A 20,414-nucleotide genomic window follows, 5' to 3' on the forward strand; every position below is an offset into this window, starting at 1 on the left:
GCCATTACTGCAGTCTTCACTGTCACATGATCCTGAAAATTATTCTGATACTGTATGCTGATTTGGTATTCAAGTAACATTTTGTATTATTATTTATGTTGAAAATAGTTTTTCTACTTAATATTCTAGAGCAAATGGTAATACTTTTTTTCAGAAGTGGATGAATAGAATCCTTTTTGTGAAAAAAAATTGTAAATCAATTTAATATGTGCTACCTGAACAAAAGTATATTACTTTAGATGTCCTACTGACCTCAAACTTTTAAACAGTAGTGTACAACTTTTTAGCTTTATAGCAGACCTCCTTTTTTATTTATTTTTTGCTTTAAATGCACAGGATTTTCTGTTTTTAGAAATCAATAAGGCCCATTAAATTTCTTCTTTGGACCTGCAATGTTACCTCTGTGCATTGGATAAAAAATGTTTAGTGGAATTCTCTTTTAATCGTGATCAATAGAATTGTATGGATAAACAATGTAGTTTGCATATGGATGTTTGGGTCACTAAATTAATTTATGGTTTATGATCATCTCTGTCCAGCCTGCTTTCATCAGATGCTTTAAGCAATCAGGTTTTATTATTCATTCCCAATGGATGTGAAACTACATCAGATTTATGTTTTAATCATCCTAGGGGAAGGTCTGTGGTTCAGGTGCACATCAGGCTACATCGTAAGCAGAGGTTAAATTGGTCTTAATACTCTAAAATTGTGGTGAGGGCATTTTGAATATATGCTCTCATTCCCATTACTCTTTCACCAGGTATCTGACTCAACCCACACAATCTTTCGCTGCTCCTCTGTCACCACAGTTTTCAGAGTGTCAATTAGGGTGGCACTGTCATGCCAGCTCTCTGGTGGAATGCTCTGGTAAAGGCAGGGCAGTTTATCCAGAAGGGGCTCCTCACTGCACGAACACTCTAGCACCTGGGACTCAGTCAAAACATTCTGCCGTAGTTTTTGTCTGGGAAGCAATGACAGAACAGATAAATATAGCAATAATATTGCTCCCAGAACAGAATTTTGTTGTTAGGAATCTTAATCTTTAAATCAAACCAGCTTTTAATTTCATTGTGAAAAGTTTTATGGAGGAAATTATAGTACCTCAATTTGCGGAGACTCCTCTCTGTAGACATGATGTAGATGATGATGGGGAAGATTTCGGCACGGTGGAGACGACGCACACAGTCCAAACCCAGCGGTAACACACAGTGAGTGCCCTATACAATTGAAATAAAACAGATATTCACACACACACACACACACACACACACATATATATAGTGCACAGCATAAATGCATAGCTGTATTAGATGTACTATTTTAATGATCACTAATTAGGGTGACCATATGGGCCATTTTCCCAGGACGCGTCCTTGCCAGGATTTTTATATTGCCTAAAATATCCAGATTTTGTCTGTTTGTGCTGTGCAGATCAATCATTGTATGGCATTCATAAGAGCTATAGAGAGCAGAGCAGAAGGCTCCTTATGCATTAAAATCACTCTCTTGGTACTTTGGTGTCATACAATGATCAGTGTGCAGCGACGCTTCAAGTTGAATGAACGAATAAACACCTAACATGTACGTGTATTTGCATTGCTTTGATCGTTCTCTGTAGATCTCACCTTCTCACATGCTCACATGACCATGTTATTGGTCAAACTACTTTGGATGTTTTAGGCAATATAGAAATCCTGGCAAGGACGCGTCCTGGGAAAATGGCTCATATGGTCACCCTATCACTAATACACTTCATGGAAAGATGGCATGAAATGCTTATATATGGAATTATATTATTAGTATCTGTAAAATAAGTAAATTTAGTTTAATTGGAAGACTGCAGAAAGTAGTATACACCCTAGATTTAATTCAACAAATGTATAGGTAAGAAATAAGTTCAATGCTTAAATGTAAAATAGGATTTTTTTTTTTTTACTGGAATCGTGTTTACGGGGTAGGGTGCAAATTTGTCATTTGTCATTAAAATTTGTTAAAAAATAATTTATTAATTAAAAAAATTATATATATATATATATATATATATATATATATATATATATATATATATATATATATATATATATTTATTACTAAAATACCTTGAATATAAATTAATGTCATTATCAATAGGTTATTATTATCACAATTATGATTTTATACGATTTCAATTAGTGGATGTAATCATGAAAGCCAAAACCAAAAACAAGCCAAAAACATCATATCTTAAGGTGGGGACACATACTTTTATGCTGCATTTGTCCATAAATCTATCCATCAAAATCAGAAACATGTATTTCATACACTTTCTCATACATTACATTTCTATATAAAAATAAACCTTCAACACTGACCTTAATTTTTACAAAGCATTTTAGGCTTAACAAGTTCTCGTGATGATCATTGTCATTTCTATTATTGTATTTTATTACTTTAAAACCACTAATCTCTAATCTTTTACTTCAATTTACTTAACACAACTGCTATATCAGGCCATTATTAGTAATATGATAGCAATGTTTTATGACACACCCGCTTCATGATCTTCTCCACTCCCTGCAACGTGTAGCAAAGGTGTGTTTTCGAGTCACACTCTTCAAGAATCTCCCCCTTCTGCATTTGAATGGCATGCTCACTTGCCATCAGCAACTCTAAAATAAAAGAGATGAGAGAAAGAGATGACAGAAGCGAGGATAGGAGGAAGCAGTCAGATAAATAAGACTATACAGAAGGAAAGCTGAAGTCAGACATAAAGAAACTATCACAGATGGCCATGTATATATATTTGACAAAAATGTGTTTTTACCTGGCTCACAGAGCTGATAACCATCCTGTTCTGCCAACCGTTTGTGCAAGACACGGCCAAGCATTGTGGGGAGGAGCAGGACTGGTCGACAGATGGGTGGGAAACGAGGTGAGACCAGGGTGTAGGGCATTAGGGTCACACATCTGCTGGGCACACAGCCGTCACCTACAGGAGAGAACGATCTGCGTGACACTTAAGGTCTAAACCAGAATTGTGCCTGACATTGATTACCTCGAAAGTTCAAATGAAAGATTAAAGTTAGTAGCATTTCTCTCGTACACACAAAACATTTTGCATTTGAAGTTCGATGTTATGACTAGTGTTGGGAAACAAGAATCTGTTCTTATTCAGAACTGGTTCAGTACTAAAGTATTCTGACACTGTTTCCTGCTCTACTCTTCACCACAACAATTCTACTTCAACAGTATAGTACAAACGATTGCCAAATGAATGATTACAATGAGATACCTATTTTAGTGAAGCAAACACGCTGATTACTGTGAACATCCTGTGTTAGGTTCAACTTAAGCTTTGTGAGACTTAAATCAGTGTAGTTATTGACTAGTTGTTCATATGACAATGTGTAGTTAGATTATGATTGTGAACATTGTGAGTTTTGTCAGTACTATTTTAATAAAATCAATTAAATATGTTGCCAAATTGTTAGTTTAGGGTTGCATGTATGCAGCTTTCAATGTATCTATGAGAAGTCATTAAAAATACTTATTTAAAAACGTATTTTCCAATAACTGTTTGACCTTTTTAAATATTGAAATGATCTCACTCTTCCGCAGTCATATTGCATTTCTTTGTCCAGTAATATTCTCCTCAAAGTACTAAAATAATAGTTAATAGAACTGGAATCAGAAAAGGAATTGGAATTGTGATCTTGAAATTGTGAATTTCCCATGTCTAGTTATGAGTAAAACAGCTTAATGAAGTTTGTTTTGTACTAACTGTCCTGTGCTGTGGTGTTGTTTTCCTCCACACTGACCCACAGTGGGTTTCTGCTTTGCTGACTGGTGATGACAATCCTCGGCGCTCTCTGCTTCTCATGAGATAAGGTTTTCTCCTGTGGACATACAGTAAAAAAGCAACTAAGGACCAATGTAACAGACTCTACAACCTGTGCTCAAAGTGATTTTTCATAACACATCTCAAAAGAATCTAGCATTGCAAGTCTAAAATAATTGTGTACGTCTCTGTCTCTCTGACTCATTAATCTTCAAGAGACAGGACAATAAAAGGTTGCCCTCCTACTGAGAAGAATGCGTGACAAATTTTTCTTTAATTACAGTAGTCTGACTGTTTTCTGTCTATGCTAGTTTCAGAGTTATAAATTAAACATCATTATTCCCTCACCAAAGAACCTTATACCATACTCATAGTTAGCAAACATTTCCGTAATTCGATACAAACCTAGAGCAGAATTTGTTAGATATTTCACAACTATTTCATCTAAAACATGGACTATGACTAACATTATGACTAACCTATGCAGTCCATGATGACTAATCTTTTAACTTGTCATGTCAACAGGCCAGCTAAAACAATATAGTTACGTTTTAAATCACTGTATTAAGCATTGTGCAGCACTCTATTGCATTCAATTGTTTTAAGCAAAATGATCTGTTAGATTTATTGCTATATTACTATACAATTCATAAATCATAATTATGAAGAAAGTTAAATGAAAATAGAGAAATAATTTCTGTAATGCCTAAAATAACGTGTAAATTTACTGATGGACTCTCACCTTTCTTTGTGCTTTACGTGGATAGGTCATATCCTCTAGAGCCCCGATTAAGAGCCTTTGTGCACTGAAAAATGAGTTAACACTTATAGATGTATTTATTACACAAAAGCATAATAGAAAAACAAGTGCTTTTCTTTTAAATCTTAGGAACTACAAACAAGAACATTTTACATTCACTGTATAATATAAAAACAAAACATGCCAAGATGTCAGCTTTTCTAATAATAAAAAGGATTTTGAGAAATAATGTTGTTGTGTACCTGTAGTAGTTGGGCAGACTCCCACTCTTCAGGTCTTCCAAGTGACAAGGGTGCACGTGACTGGCCCACCAGGAGCCATCAATGGATTGGTGAGTGTCAGTCACATGGACAATGTCGTTACACCTGACTGCGAGAGTTCCAGCTGCATCCTCCTGCATTGTCATGTTCACACGGATGTAGAAGGAATCACCCGACTTCACCTCACCATTCTTTAGCTGCTGTAGCAGGCTCTCATAGGCTAGGAGGAAATCACATTTTCAGTAATCATGAAAATTTGGTTTAATAATACTCAGACCTTAACTTAAACATTTACAATTTACATTAATCATTAAAAATTCTACATTACAAAGTGTTTTGGTTAAATTAATGAACAATTAGGGAAAGGTTGTGTAGTAAAATCTGTTGACTTTAGCTATTTTTGTTGCATTATGTGCCAGTGGTGACCATTCAAAAGTGGGGAATGAGCATTTTTCAAGGTTTTTCTCCAAAGTTTGCAGGCCTGTAACTAAAAAAATTATTAAAGATAACTTAATGCACTCTTAAGACCCTAAATAGCTCAGTTCCAGAGGTAATGGAATTTCAACATGGCTTCAGGAGTAAATCGTTAAATTGTAATGGAAAAGGAATGTCTGAAGAACAAATAATGTTTAACCTAGAAATGTATCTCGATTCTGTCAAAAAAACTACATTGAACATACCTGTCTAAGTGCCATAAAGATTCTTTTTCAAATTTTTGCATGCAACTCAATAAGTATTAAATATATTGCAATAGGATTTTATACAGTATTCTAGCTCCTTTAAAAAAAAAAAAAAGGAATTTCAAGGCCCTATATCATTCCGTTCCAGAGATATGGGGGATCTCAATGACACATTTCCAGTTTCAACATTATTTGATCTTCAGACATTCCTCTTTAAAAGAAAAGTATTATCATGCTTTAGCAATGTAACCCACATTTGGTTTTCAACCACTGAAAAAAATTACAATTCAATGATTGTATCATATTGAAATAACATTATCTTTGGAATGGTAGTTTATAGGGCCTTAAAAATGAAGATGCCAAAAGAGAAGTTTGTTAAGACCCAATATCTAAAAGGGCATTAAGGTATATTTAATACTTTTTGAGTTACAGGCCTGCAATATTTGGAGAAAAATACTTGAAATGTGCTCTTTGCCCATTTTTGAATGGTCACCATTGGCACAAAATGCAACAATGATTGGTCAATAGATTTTACAAACAGACCTACTAATCACTGTTTAAAAAAACCAACCGCTCTAAAAGAGCTTCTCTGAAGCAGTGCTTCTCAACAGGTTTGGCCATCAAGCCGCGACCCACTTTATGCAAACGCCACATTTACGCTTGCAATTGAAGAGTGCATGCTACAAGCACAGTATAACTGACAGGACAGGATAGGTAAGAGAATTTTTATTTCATAACAAGTTACAAAAATAACTCAGAACGGTCTTGCGACTCACTTTGGGTCACGACCCACCAGTTGAGAAACACTGCTCTAGAGTCATATGGTGACTGCATCTCTGTATCATCAATACAAAGTAATTTTTTAATTGTTGAAATGCCACTATTAAGTGATTATAAATAAATAGTCTATCAGTGTAAAAACAAAAAACAGATCACATTTGTTTATAATATATGCATTTGGCAGACACTTTATCCAAAGCCACTTACTGTACACTGTATTCAAGATATACATTTCATCTGTTTATGCATTCCCTAGGAATCAAATCCATGACTATACTTCTCAAACCCATGCTCTACTATAATTTATGCATAAGTGGTTGCTTTAAAAATACAATACTTTTTTTTTTTTATATATATGTAGTGTGTTTAATTGTTCGATTGTGGTTCTTTGCTCTTACCATCTTGGCTAGGTCTCAGTGTAATGTGGCATGGTCCTTGGACTTGCCCCAGAGCCCACAGGGCCTCTTCCATAGTGGTGTCTTCTAGAACCATTCGTACAGCTCTCTGCTCTCGCTCATATTTCAGCTACAAATACACAATTTTGGTTTTGATTAGTTCCCACACCATTCAACTGCTGCTGAAAAACCTGAATGTCCCTCTAGGGATAAAGATTCAAAATATTTTTTTTCCTTTTCTGTCTTATCTTTGAAAGAATCAGGAGGAATTTAATACTCTTTATGTCTCTTCCCACTTAGTTTTTCTGAGGAATTTCTTTACTTTTAAAGGTTTTTTTTTTACTTTATGGATTTTAAAGGGCATTTCAGCTCTTTGACCTTTTAATGAAAGACATTTTTCAGAATTCTGAAATCCCCAAATCTTTCCTAACAAAAAGGAAAGTTCATTTCAAAATCCAGAAATTCTGACCTGAATTATCTGAGATCCAGGGCAAATGCCAGTGTTATGAGCAGATGATCCTTCGGCCACATGATGCACAAACACACCGGTCTTATTGCCCCCGATGACCTGTATTTGGTTCAATATCATTTCTCCCTGGAAAAACACAGTGTGTACGCGACCAGTGATACGCAGGGCCTGAGGTCTGGATCGCATTAGGAAGGGCGGAGCTGATGCTCTTGAGTCACTAGATTTATGCAAAATAACGTTTAGCCATATGAACATTTTAAATAAATAAATAAATGTGATTATTGTGTTTTACTTTCAGTTTTTAATTTACCTGTCATTAGGGCTCTTTCTGCTAGTAGAACAGGGAAGTGATGTTGGTGATTTAGACTCATCAAAACTATCTCCTATCAGAATGGAAATTAAAAAAGTAGTGTATTTGCCATTGTGATCCATTCTAATAGCCATGGATATGCAGTAGCTCTAAAAAGTATATGGACACTTTTCAACATTTACAGCACACTGAACGTTTTTAAGGACCGAAAACAAAATAATACGCAATGCATAATATATGCACATTTTTATACATCTGTGTGGATGACACAGACTAGCACAATAAATGTATCATTTGGTGTTTGTTTTTTACTCAGAGAATAGTTTTTTTTTTTGTTTTTGTTTTTTTATGTAACTTTACTAATAAAAGATAATGCTAAATTAGATTAAATAAGAGCATTATCTGTGGATAAAATCTTCTGAATTAAATGTGGGGTTTTGGGAACTAGGCAAGAATGATACATTGTACACACTGTTTAGCATAAAGAAAACACTTTAGTATATTTAATAGTAAAATTATTGTTTGTTGATGAAGGGGTACTGGAGCTTTACATAATGTGTGATACATAAGTCAAAAAAGCTTGAGAAACACTTTTCCATCAAAGGTGCTGTTAATCACGTGAACTAAGAACATGTTTCACTAACCTAAAACCTTTATTCATGTTTTTCTTGAAAATTGTGCTCCTGTTATCTTTCTACAAAATTAAATTTGTTTGAAATTTTCTAATGTGGCTGAAGTGTCCAAATACTTATTAGGTTACTTCAAGTAACTGAATGCACAAACTTTAGTGACTAAATTAAATTTCAGCTTATTTACACAATTTACACAAAGGTACAAAAGTAACTGTACCTTTAGAAATGAAAACATAATCATGGTCAAAGTTGAGAGAATCCTGACTTCTGAAAATGAAACAAAGAGGTTTTTATTAGTAGTAGTATTATTATTTCTAAATATTAGTAGTTCTCTGAAGAATTCCATTTGCTAAAACACGTGCAAACTTCCTTTCTCTGAATTCTAAAGTTATTTTTAGATTACCTTTATTTTTAGATTAGATTTTTAGGCCTATTATATGACATCTTTATCTCCACCACATGGTGATTGTACATGTGGAAACACTGATCTGTTGGTTTATGAGTTAGTTTTATGATAGTGAGTCAGGGGCACATACAATGCAACTAGGAATGCAATTAGTATCACAGAGACAAGGAAACAGGAAACTAATAAAAGTAAAAAAAGAATGATCTAATTATACTGTGGAAGACAAAAAAATATATATATTTTTTTAAGTCCATATTTATAATACATTATTATAAGAGTTTTCTTAAGGCATTATAATGAATGCATAATGTAATAAAAACCTTATATGTTGTATCATCTGGTTATAGCTTTTAAGAGTATGATGATTTATAACACACAATTAACACAATACATCCACTTAATTTACAGTATATTAAATATCCCATAGTTATAATGTACTATAGGTCTCATATCTTGCAATGGTTAACTTGTGACTTTACTTAAGGCAGACAAAGACCTCTTATGAATAATGACAACAACAACAATAATAATATTTTTCTTAAACAGCCATAAGAGCAGATATCTGATCAGATGAATGTGTAATACGGCACATTTGATTTTAACTATACTGTAATATCAGTAAGATGATAAGATATTGTACAGATCTTAAATAAATGATGTCAAGATAGTTATTACCAAGAGACTTATTATTCATTATAAATTAAGCGGATTTAACATGGTGTTTATTGTGTCTTATAAATAATCATACTCATAAAAGTTATAACCTCAAATAAGTAAGTTTTATAATGTATAATTGTTGTTATGATGTCAATTAAAAGCAGTAACTCAAGAATGTAGCCAAACTGCTATTTTCACTTACATACTGCAGGCTTTACAGTGGCATTAAAGTTCACTGCAACAGACCAGATGAGCAGCTCACCTGTAAATGTCTTCCATGTCACTTCTGGAGGGCAAGTCTCGTCTGCGGGGAGATTCAGAGCAGGGGGGCTCCACTTGATTGTTGGTTGCTTCATCATTGAACTGTAAAAAAGCATTCTCACATTATCAAGATATTGTTACCAACACTGCACAGTTGTCTCATTTATTTGGCATAGATGCACTTTAAGAGTAAAGGCTCATTCAAAGTAAGAATGATAACAATAATGATAACCGTATTAGCATCCACACCAATGAACAATAAATGACTGTTTCTACTAAGCACTTTGAAAGATGGATTTTGATGGGTTCTTTATCAGCTGGAGAAAAAAAATGTATTTGATCAAGTGTTGATTTTGCTATTAAATTTAAATTTGATTTTTTAATTTTTAAGCTTTAAGTTATAATTATTGTTCTACAATCCATATGTGCTTTTCACTCTTGTTTGCACTGACACTATGAAAGTGCATTCCAGTAATACCTACGTGTATCACACAAAAGGTGTTGGAACTGCATGTTGCTTAGACTGACATCCAAAGTTATGAATCACAGTTTGTTATGTACGTATGTGCCATTTAGGTGTAGGGCTATATATAAATATATATATATATATATATATATATATATATATATATATATATATATATATATATATATAAAACACACTGTTTGGAAATAAATGAAGTCTCAAGCAAAACTCTGAATATCTTTCACTGTCAAGATTAGATGTCACTAACTTTTCAAAATTTCATAATTTTATTTTCAAAAGCACTCAACTAGGTATCTGGTAAACATGACATTTGTTGCTTTCCAATTTGCCTCCTTAAATTATGCCCAAATGTATTATTTTTGTTAAGAGAAAGTACTTTTACTTTTGAGTGTGTAGCAGAAGAGATTAGGCAAACTTCAGGGCATTCAACAATGGCATGAAATTGCCCTCTGCTGCATAATTACATCCATTTTTTCACAGTAAACCAGCTTGTTAATCATAAAGAACTTTGTGGGGGGGGGGGGGGGCTAAAGGCTAATTCACACTAGGATTAGATAGATTAGAAGAACATTTACAGTATAAATGTACCTCGCAGGCATCAAACGAGTTGAAACTCTCAGGAAGAACTGCATTCAAGCGGCATAGCTGTCTTCTAGGGGGAGGGCTGGAAGTAGGGAACTCACCGCAAGAACCTCTTCTGTTGTCGCAACTGAACTTCCTGTCCTACTTATTCAAAGAAATTATATTAAAGGGGTCATGAACTGCCTCTTTTTATTATTTTGTACTGTTCTCTGAGGTTCTTATAATGTTATCAAGATTTTTACATCAAAAGAAAATAACATAATAATTTAGAAGTAATAGGCTATTTTTTGTGCTGTTTTGATCCCCTCATCGGAATGCTCTGTTTGAATAGGTGTGGTGGATTGTAGATTTGGAAGTAAACACCCACCGGTTTGAATGGCTAATAGTTGTTCATTTTTGACATCCTACATTCTTCATAGATGGACACTGCTGTGATTTAGGTCAAAAACGCATAAATACTCATTACATATCAAATGAATAGTAATAACATACAAAGCAATAGCGATCACATAGTAAAACAACGAAGGACCAAGTTCTTACTGACGAGGTCTGGAACTTTGCCTCTCTCGTTATTTACAATACATGCGCAAACAGTGGGCAGGGCTAAACAGGCAGTGATCTAGAAGTAGGCGTTTATCTTCTTCACTGGAGGCGGTGTTTAGCCATACTATTAGACATAAAGTGGAACATTCCACAACCTAACTTTTTGGCAGACTGGCTGTTTTTAGCTGTTTTAGACTAATGAGAAAGTTTGAGTTCTGAAACTTACAGGATGTTTTTATAGTACAATGACATCTTATATGTCAAGGGACCAAGGAAATTTAAATTTCTCAGTTCATGACCCCTTTAAAAATAAAGTAATGTGTGCTTGTGTTTAGGTTACAGATGCAATTATTTAAATAAACTACTGTATGTTGGGTCTTTGTTACCCTGGAATTTTCTCTTCTTTCTCTTTGCTTGCTACAGGCTTTCATGGCAAAAACCCTCGCCTGTAGCTCCATGAGTTGGCCTCTTAGCACGTCCTTCTCTGCGAGACTACGTGCAATCTGAGCCTGGGCCTCATCTCGAGACAAATATGCCTGAAAAAAACATCAGCAGTTATCTGTAATTAAATTTTAATTTGCCACTCAAGAACTCCACATGTTTGTGCAAAAGCTTATGGTGCATGTTTTCCAGCAAGAAAGGACCTGAAAGCATCTTTTGTCTAAGATTCTCTTATTTGGTTTATCACTAAAAGTAGTTATTTATAGATATTATTAATAAATTATATATAAAACATTTATTTTCTTTGCAGTTGTTTTCTTTTGCATTAAAAAAAACTTTCTTTTTATTTATCAATGTAAATAAGATTTTGATCCCAAGATTCAAAGATATATATATATAGATATATATATATATAGTAGTTTATAGACTAAATGTCTTAGGGTAATGTATATAACCCAGTTCCCTGTGATGGGAACAAGATGCTGCGTTATAGTGTTGACAGCTCTCAAGCGTGACCAGTGTATGAATGTGTAGAAACATGCCAAATTCTATTGGCATACGGCATGATGCTATGATGCCGCATGGAGTACCTCCGCATAATAAAAAGTGCCTGCATTACACATCAACTTTATTGTATCACCTGCGTGATCACGTGATCACCTGCATTGAAAACAACTTAAAATATTTCGTCATTTTTCTTTAAAAGGTAAGAGTAATACATCACTCTAAACTGTAAAGGGTCTACTTTTATTTGTGTGCACTCATAATATGAACAAAACGTTGTGCTTTTATAAAATAAAAGATACATACAGGATGTGCTTTCTGCAATTTCGGCCAGGGACGCTTCACAATGATGAACCAAAACTCAGCAAACACTTGCCTCACAAACTTGCTAAATATATCTATAGAAAGCTTTAAATTACTACTTTAAAACAATACAATTAATACAATTAAAATAAAAAACAAAAACTCTTTTTATTGATTTTTTAGAATCCATAAAGATTTATCTCTAAAGGCACGTCCAATGAGGAGATGGCGAGTCAGGATCGTCATCTTTATCTTTGCCACATGGACTCAGAAAACACTAATTTATTAATGAACAATTCAAATATTTCCTTACTATTTCCCCCCGACACATTCATGGTAATTACTTTTGCTGGGGCTTTGCTGCAAGCTTTTAGCCTATAGCCTATAAATTATCTTCAAACGGTACACACAAAATGGTCTCCTAAAGACAACAAACTGATGATGTGTAATACAGGCGCCCTTTTATATGCACAGCCATTCCATGTAAAGTTTCTACAGGTGCATCAGACTCTGGTCCTGGTCCTTTGAAAGGGAGCTGATAGTTTATTGAACTGTATAAACTGATGTCATTGTTGAATCTAAAAACTGATTTAGGACTTAATGGCCTAATGAGTATGATATTTGTTCATTCTAGGCACTGGTTGTACTGACCTTGTCTCTCTCTGTCTGCACCTCTTCTAGCTGACTATGGAACAGTGTACTCCTGTGCTGATACATCTCACAGTCCACAGTCAACTTCTCCACCTCCAGGGCTAAACAGTCCTTCTCTTCTAGGAGCTAAAAAAGGTGAAAGGGAAGCATGGTGAGAAGAAGGGTGATAGAAAGAATATGGACATTTGAAAGAAAAAAAAATCTAAGGAGAAGAGGTAAAGGGACAGAGACATTAGATACATAACAACAACAACAAAAAGTGTTTCTCAATCGATTTGACATTTCTCCAAAGTAATGTAATTGCTTTCAAAACAATTAACACAGCCTAAAAACATTTTTACCAAACTGTTCAATTTTACTGCAAAATGAAACTGCATTTTATTGTAGAATTATAACAAAAACATTTGAGAATGTTTTAAAATCTGTTCAATTAAAAAGTGTTCAAATCAATGTGTTAACTGTTATGAGATAAGTGAACTTATAAACTAATAAAAAAAAATAATATGAAAACATTATAATATAGAAGTTTTATACAAAGTACTGTATAACATTTTGAAATAAAAAAACAACATAAGGTTTTTCAACAAACCATTTTACCTCCTCTTTCTCTTGCTGGAGTCGTATATTCTCCTCACTCAGCCTGCTGACTTCTACAGCAAGTTCTGAACTTCTGTTCTCAACCTCCTTTAAATCATGGGCCAGTATATCCTGTTGTACCTGATTGAAATAGACAGAGACAGAGAGATTTACTATGAAAAGTTTATCAGATACAAAATTTAATCAGTCCCAAAATTTGTTGACTTGTTATATTGCTATGGAAATGAGTCTCTCATTTACTGGGAGCAACATCTCAGTCTCCAGTAACTTTGTGCGTACAGCGTTGAGCTCATCTCTGAGCTTCTGTGTGTCACTGGGATTCTTCAAGGAACGCTGCCTCTCAAAGTCTGTCACTTTCTGTGCCTTCTTTAACTCATGCTGCAGCTGGGAAATCTGGAGAAGAGGAGAGGAGAAGAGATTTCAGCATGCCCTGGAGTTTTTTGCAAAACACTCCATCATTACTGTTTTTGTTGTATTGATTATACTGTTGTCATTTTTTATTTTTTTATTTTTTTATTTTTACCCTGGCTCCCTGACAAGTAGTCATGTTCACTTTAATGTAGCAAAATGTTCAGTGTTAATGTTCAGTTTTCTTGGAAATGAATAGCTAAAACTTCATTACCCTGTAAAACTCAAAACACATTTGGTCAGATTAAACCAAATAGAACCAAACTGATCTCCACTATTAATATAAGAATATGCATGCTATGAAATACTAAACTAAACTAACGCTATGTTCCTTATCTGTTTAATAATGCTAGCATTTAAAACACTTGTCTGGAATTTACATTATTGAAAGGAAATGTAAAAAAATAATAATAACATCAGGATTATTTATATATTTTTATAAGTAATGATGGAGAGATGATCAAATATGTTTTTCAACAAGTAAAAACCAGCATTTGATTTGTTTTCATTTATAAGACACGTTACCGAATTTAGAAAATGCTATACACACAAACCACTTCCTCTAAACTGCTTATGGAATTCTGTTGTCTGTCAGGCAAACAAACACATGTAATATGGATGAGATAATCAATGTACTAAATGGTACCTAGAGTCCAAGTAGAAAGCAATCATACAAACACATACTATCTTGCTCTTTACCTCCAGTTGCAGGTCTCTATTGCGTACTATAGTTGCAGACTTCTCCTCAAGAGCTGTGGTATATCTGACATAGATATCACATTTCTCATCTTTCAGTTTTAACAGTTCCCTGTTTAAACCTGCACAGAAGACAACCAGACATTAAATAGTCTTGACACAGACAAAAAACACTGAATTTCTGAAAGTGCATATTTAAAATGCAACAATGTAAAAATGTTAACACTTAAAGGGATAGTTAATCTTTCATCATCTGAACATAATTTTTATATTTATGTTAGAGAAATATTTTTATAGATATATTTATATTTATAGATATTTTTGTGGAAATCTGAGAGCTTTCTGACCTTGCATAGACAGAAACTGAACTACCACATTCAAGGCCCAGAAAGGTAGTAAGGACATTGTGACATCAATGGTTAACCTTAATTTTATGAAGCTACTTTTTGTGCTCAAAGAAAACCAACCTAATTCAATAGTTTCTTTTCTTCTGTGTTAGACTTCAACATGAATTCACGACAATAACACGACACATGCGTGTGCATTCCTCTGCTTGCAAACAAGACGCGACGCATCTGGGTTCTACTTCAGAACTTCAGCTCTTGCATCAGCAGGACCAAAAGCATTCGCAAGACTGACACGGAAGAGAAGAAATTGTTGAATTAAATTGTTATTTTTATTTTCTTTGCACAAAAAAAGTATTCTTGTAGCTTCATAAAATTAAGGTTGATCCACTGATGTCACATAAACTATTTTAACAAAGTCCTTACTACCTTTCTGGTCCTTGAATGTGGTAGTTCTGTTGCTCTCGGATTTCAAAAAATATCTTGTAACTCGTGTTCCGAAGATAAATGAAGGTTTTATGGGATTGAAGGGTGAGTAATTAATTTAATTTCATAAAACCTCATTTTTATTTTTAAAATATATTCAGATTTGAATGTACATAAATTGTATTATACAGTATATGTTTGCTACTGATGTGAAACTATGTTAATTGCACACCATCCAGGTGACTACGCAGTCGTGCATGCTCTCCCTGCATCTGGCTGAGCTCTTTATTATTTTGCTGGGCCTGTTCCAGTTTCCCCTGCAGCTCACAACATCTGGCTTGCAGTCGCGCAGCCTCATTCCGTGCCACATGTAGCTCTGTCTGCATACTGCTCACTGCACGAACCAGGTACTCTGTCAACTCAGTGTAATTTATCAGGCCTGGCAAGCACAGAAGCAAGGTTTTACAAATGAGCCTTGAATATGGTGACAAACACCAGGGTATTTGGGTATGCTTGTTTGCATGATCAGAACCTAAGATAAAAGTGCACTGACTGACCACTGAAGCCTGAAGGCTCAATGCTGGGCTGGCGGCCGGTAATCCGTGTGTAGAGAGCAGGATAATGAATCATCAGACCTTCAAGCAGAGCCATTGCACCATTATGACCCTTTACATGTAACAAGTCAATCATGTGACCTGTATAAAAAGATTTACATTTCAGACATTAGATCATTTTCATTATTTTCATTTCATTTATTTTCATTTATGCATTTAGCAGACGCTTTTATCAAAAGCGACTTACAGTGCATTCAGGCTAACATTAATATTAATATAAAATATTAATATTTTAATTCAGAAAGGACACTTCAAATTGATAAAGTGACAGTAAAGATATTGTTACAAATATATATTTCAAATATTTTCATTGTTCTTTTCATTTTTTTTTATTTAAAAATATATATCATGGTTTCCACATAAATATTCTCATATTAGAATGGTTGCTGAAAATTAAGCTTTATCATCACAGGAATAAATTACATTAATTCATTATATATATATATATATATATATATATATATATATATATATATATATATATATATATATATATATTAAAATAGAAAACAGATATTTTAAATTGCAATAATAATTTACAGTTATTCTGTACTGTATTTTGATGTGGTGAGCATTAGAAATGTTTATTTCCAATATGATCAACCAACTGTCAAGTATTCCTTAAGGGAATAGTTCCAACAAAAATGGAAATTATTCACTTGCCCTCATTCAATTCCAAACCCGTATGGATTTTTTTTTCATCCTGGTTAAAAAATGTGTGTTGACATTACTGATTCTAATATTGCATCTCACATGTGTACACCATGAGCCATGTTTGTAACTCTGAATACAAGCAGGCTAGAAATGATATCAATCACACCAAACATATGACTTTAAAATATTTGAAATAGTCTATTAATTACTTTTAATGTTTATTTTTATTTATTTTTTATTTTTTTGGAAGCTGTGGCAGGCTTTGGTCACTACGAAATTACACTGAATGTCAATAATCGTTTAGTATTGTATTGCACTGAAAAATTACATACAGCAGCATACAGCAGGTTTGGAACAACTTACGGGTAAATAAATAATGACAAATGATTTTCATTTATGGCAAATTGTTCCTTTAATTTACATGTTCCTCTTTCCGTTTCTCTTGCTCTTGCCTTTTCAAAAACGAAAGGCCTTCTTGGAATTTTATCAGCATAATCTCTGATCTAGCTGACCTATCTATCTGTAGCTAATCTATATTTCCCCATGTGTCCTATAAGCTTGCTCACTTTCTGAAAGAATCCACCCAAATATTCCAGTAACCAGTCATTTTCACTTTAACCGCTCTAATCCAAAACAGATCTTCAATCCTGGAGGAACAAAAATATCCAAATTTCCATTTCCATTAAATATATATATATATTTAAGAAAAAAATAAAATATTTTTAGTGTGAAAAAAAAAATTAGATGTACTTAGTTTTTCTTTTCCAATGCTCTGGTATATTTCAGAGGATCTTACTTGTCTTCATGCCGCGGTTGGTAAAATTGAGACAGGTGAGAATCTCATCCTCATCCAAGTCTGTGAGGACCCGTGCCTGTCGCAGGTAAGGGATGAGAACACAGGGACGGACACCAAGAGAGATGGCATGGCGGTTATCGTTGATAAGATCCCACAATTCTTCTTCCTCCAGATCCTTCAGGTCCGGAGAATTTAGGACACTCTCAGCCATGCTGAATTAGCTAAATCAGCCTCTTTGCCAAACACAAAAATATAGAGGACTTTATAAAAGTAAAAAATTAACAAGGCCAGTGCAGGCATAAACACAACAGAAATGAAATGAGACATGTGAAGCAGTGAGATTGTAAAGAGGAGTTAAATCTCCACCCTCTTCACACCCACGGGTGTGTGAGGAAACCTGAAAGACAAGGAGAGTTTTCCAGACAACACACACACAGAGAGAACAGGTGTGGATTTCCCCTTATATACACAGAAGAACACAGCATACACAGGTACAAAGTCCAGCAGGAAAAAAAAGGAAATGAAAGAGCGTTTCTAGGTTTACGAGAAATTACGTCACATCCTTTGCTGATGATAATCTGCCTTTTCTAGGCAATGATGGTTTTAAAATGCAAAGTCTGTTTATGTCACTTTAACTAAAACAGTCTGCTTCTGGCGTTTCACTGTCATATGAATTTATTTTTTACTGTCAAACTGTTAATAAAAAAAAAGGAACTACACATTACTAGATAAAAACCCCAGACTGGTTTAGCACAATGACAATGTTAATCCCTTCATGGTGACGTGCACAACATTCCAGCATTAAGAAGAAACACGCACATGCATCCGCATTCTTTGAGTTTCTTCTCTTTAACATACAGTAACAAATACACATGTGGAACCCTGGAAACCCATGCAAACAAACAAACAAACACAAATATGCAATCATCTACATCAAACTATGACAAGCAGCTTGCTGATGACTAATAGAGTTCCAGTGGATAATAATGGCAATATGAAGTAATTTACACTTCTATGACTAGTTTCAATGATGAGTCGTACTGTACAAACATTTCCTATTGAAATAAATCTATGCTTATACTTAGTAAGCGCTAAGCACACAACAGGCTATATCTTGGAAAAGCATCAGTGGTTTTCGCAATGAAGCATTGTTTAAAACGAGTACACTTTGTCTTTACCTTTTTCGTTGCTTTAAATGATGATGCTCAATTGATCATATTCCCCTTGTTCCAAAGTTGCAATTTTTATGTTTAGTAAAATATGTTCTATTAGCTACCTGCTTTTAAAATCTGTAGCACTGTCATGGCTGTGTACGATTTAAGTGTTTTTGAATAAATCAGCAAGTCACTCACCGGTTGCCACCTGGTACTGGAACGAATATAAATGAATCAATTTGATGAATGTAATTTGAGTCCCTTAAATAAATCAAAATAACTGCTATCAGTTGTTTTGGGTCCTAAATAAATCATGTTAAATGCTGCCAGGGCTTTTGAGTGGAGTCGATACCCCTGATTAGAATTTCTCTAGAATTATTTTTGAATTTGACTCCCAGTCTTACTCAAAGCAACACATTCACCTTAAGTAGATACTAGTTACTCCTTTCAAAAGTAATATTGTTACTTTACTTATTACTTTCTGGCAACAGTAATTAGTTGCACTACAAGTTACATTACTTTTTCTTCCACATAAAATTCTTCTAGAATGTTACTAACAACATATTTCTGCCTCATCGTTTGACCAAAATCCACATTGGATAGCAGTTTGAAGTTATTACAAACACTCAAAAGTAGTTCCCTGTCAAAATCAATACAGTTCAATATTTCTATTTGCTGAATGTAAACTTTTCCACATTCCAAGCTTGCCTGCTGCAGTGTGGACATTGCATGCACGGGGGTGATTCTATAATTGCAGGAACATTTGGTGTCCGAAGTCATTATTTTTTTCTGCTTTTTTTCTTCAAATGGCTATATTTTTAATTATTTTAATAATTTGTTACTTATTTTTATGGATTACCAGATTTTACAGCCAACAACAATATAATAATTTGTGTAAAAAGTGTCTTAAATAGCTCAAAATAATGATTTCTTGTAGTCTGAATTAGTGCATTTTTTCCATCATGTATCATTGTGTAATCAAAACATTTTATTGTACTTTTCTTTTTTTTTTATATTTTGTTCATTTTATTTATAAAAGCCCTAAATACTAATTTACTTACTTCTACAACCTTAAATTGTTTAAAAATAACTTTTGTTTCTTATAAAAATGTGTGTCCATAAATCTTGCGTCAACTCTATTCCTGTACCATATTTTGTCTTTAAATTGGTGGAATTATCTCCCACAACAATGTAAGATACAGGAAATGATGATACTTTCCCTCACTGATAAGATCTGAAGCAGTGAAAACTATGTGTGCTCTCTCTGAGAAAATATTTTAATCTAAAAAGATCTTTGCCAAGTAAGACATGTACCTGGATCAACAGCTTCTGATGATCCTGGATCAGCAATATTGTCCAATAATACAGATTTAACCCAATCCCTACCCTTAAACCTAACCTTACCCATAATTTATTCCTAAAATCAGTGGGAAATGAAAGCTGTAGAAGCACCTAACTCTGGTTGTAAGCCAAAAACAGATATTTTCTGAGAAGTTATATCTCAAATCTGATTGGTTGATTGAAATGTTGTTCCAAGATCAGCAAAGAAAGTTGTTCCAGGATCAACAAGGATGTTGTTCCAGGAACATGTTGTACTTGGTGAAATCACGCTCGCACATTAGACAACATGGCTCGACATTAACGCTTCATTAAAGCCAGACAAGTAACATGATTAAAACGTCATTAACCAAAAATAACTATGTAAACACCAAAACGTAAGTATTATTCTGATTTGATTACATTTAGAGTAAGTGGCGAACGGTTATTTGTATCAAAAAGAGAAATCA

General features: G+C 34.0%; 1 protein-coding gene across 1 annotated transcript; it reads right to left on the reverse strand.

Annotated features, from left to right (window-relative positions):
- Positions 1–544: 544 nt before the first annotated feature.
- card14 (caspase recruitment domain family, member 14) lies at positions 545–17,906 on the reverse strand. The gene is made up of 21 exons (XM_059560523.1): positions 17,474–17,906; positions 15,967–16,104; positions 15,642–15,848; positions 14,643–14,761; positions 13,776–13,928; positions 13,536–13,655; positions 12,939–13,064; positions 11,426–11,575; positions 10,503–10,637; positions 9,429–9,529; positions 8,321–8,370; positions 7,472–7,544; positions 7,162–7,378; positions 6,696–6,822; positions 4,820–5,057; positions 4,560–4,623; positions 3,761–3,875; positions 2,804–2,968; positions 2,530–2,648; positions 1,102–1,217; positions 545–961 (listed from the first exon to the last, which is right to left on the reverse strand). The coding sequence occupies exons 1-21, from the start codon at positions 17,682–17,684 to the stop codon at positions 754–756; spliced, it is 2,952 nt and encodes a 983-aa protein (XP_059416506.1). The 5' UTR covers positions 17,685–17,906; the 3' UTR covers positions 545–753.
- Positions 17,907–20,414: the final 2,508 nt, after the last annotated feature.

Source organism: Carassius carassius, chromosome 10 (assembly GCF_963082965.1).
Source record: "Carassius carassius chromosome 10, fCarCar2.1, whole genome shotgun sequence".
Lineage (NCBI taxonomy): Eukaryota > Metazoa > Chordata > Actinopteri > Cypriniformes > Cyprinidae > Carassius > Carassius carassius.

Bases quoted from the DNA above. Each gene is read 5' to 3' on its own strand.
- card14 (XM_059560523.1), bottom strand. From the start codon at position 17,684: ATGGCTGAGAGTGTCCTAAATTCTCCGGACCTGAAGGATCTGGAGGAA. The intron at 16,105-17,473 runs GTAAGATCCTCT...CTTTTTATACAG, and splicing joins CAACCGCGGCATGAAGACAA to GTCACATGATTGACTTGTTA. The intron at 11,576-12,938 runs GTCAGTACAACC...TGTTTTTTTCAG, and splicing joins TGCAGACAGAGAGAGACAAG to GCATATTTGTCTCGAGATGA.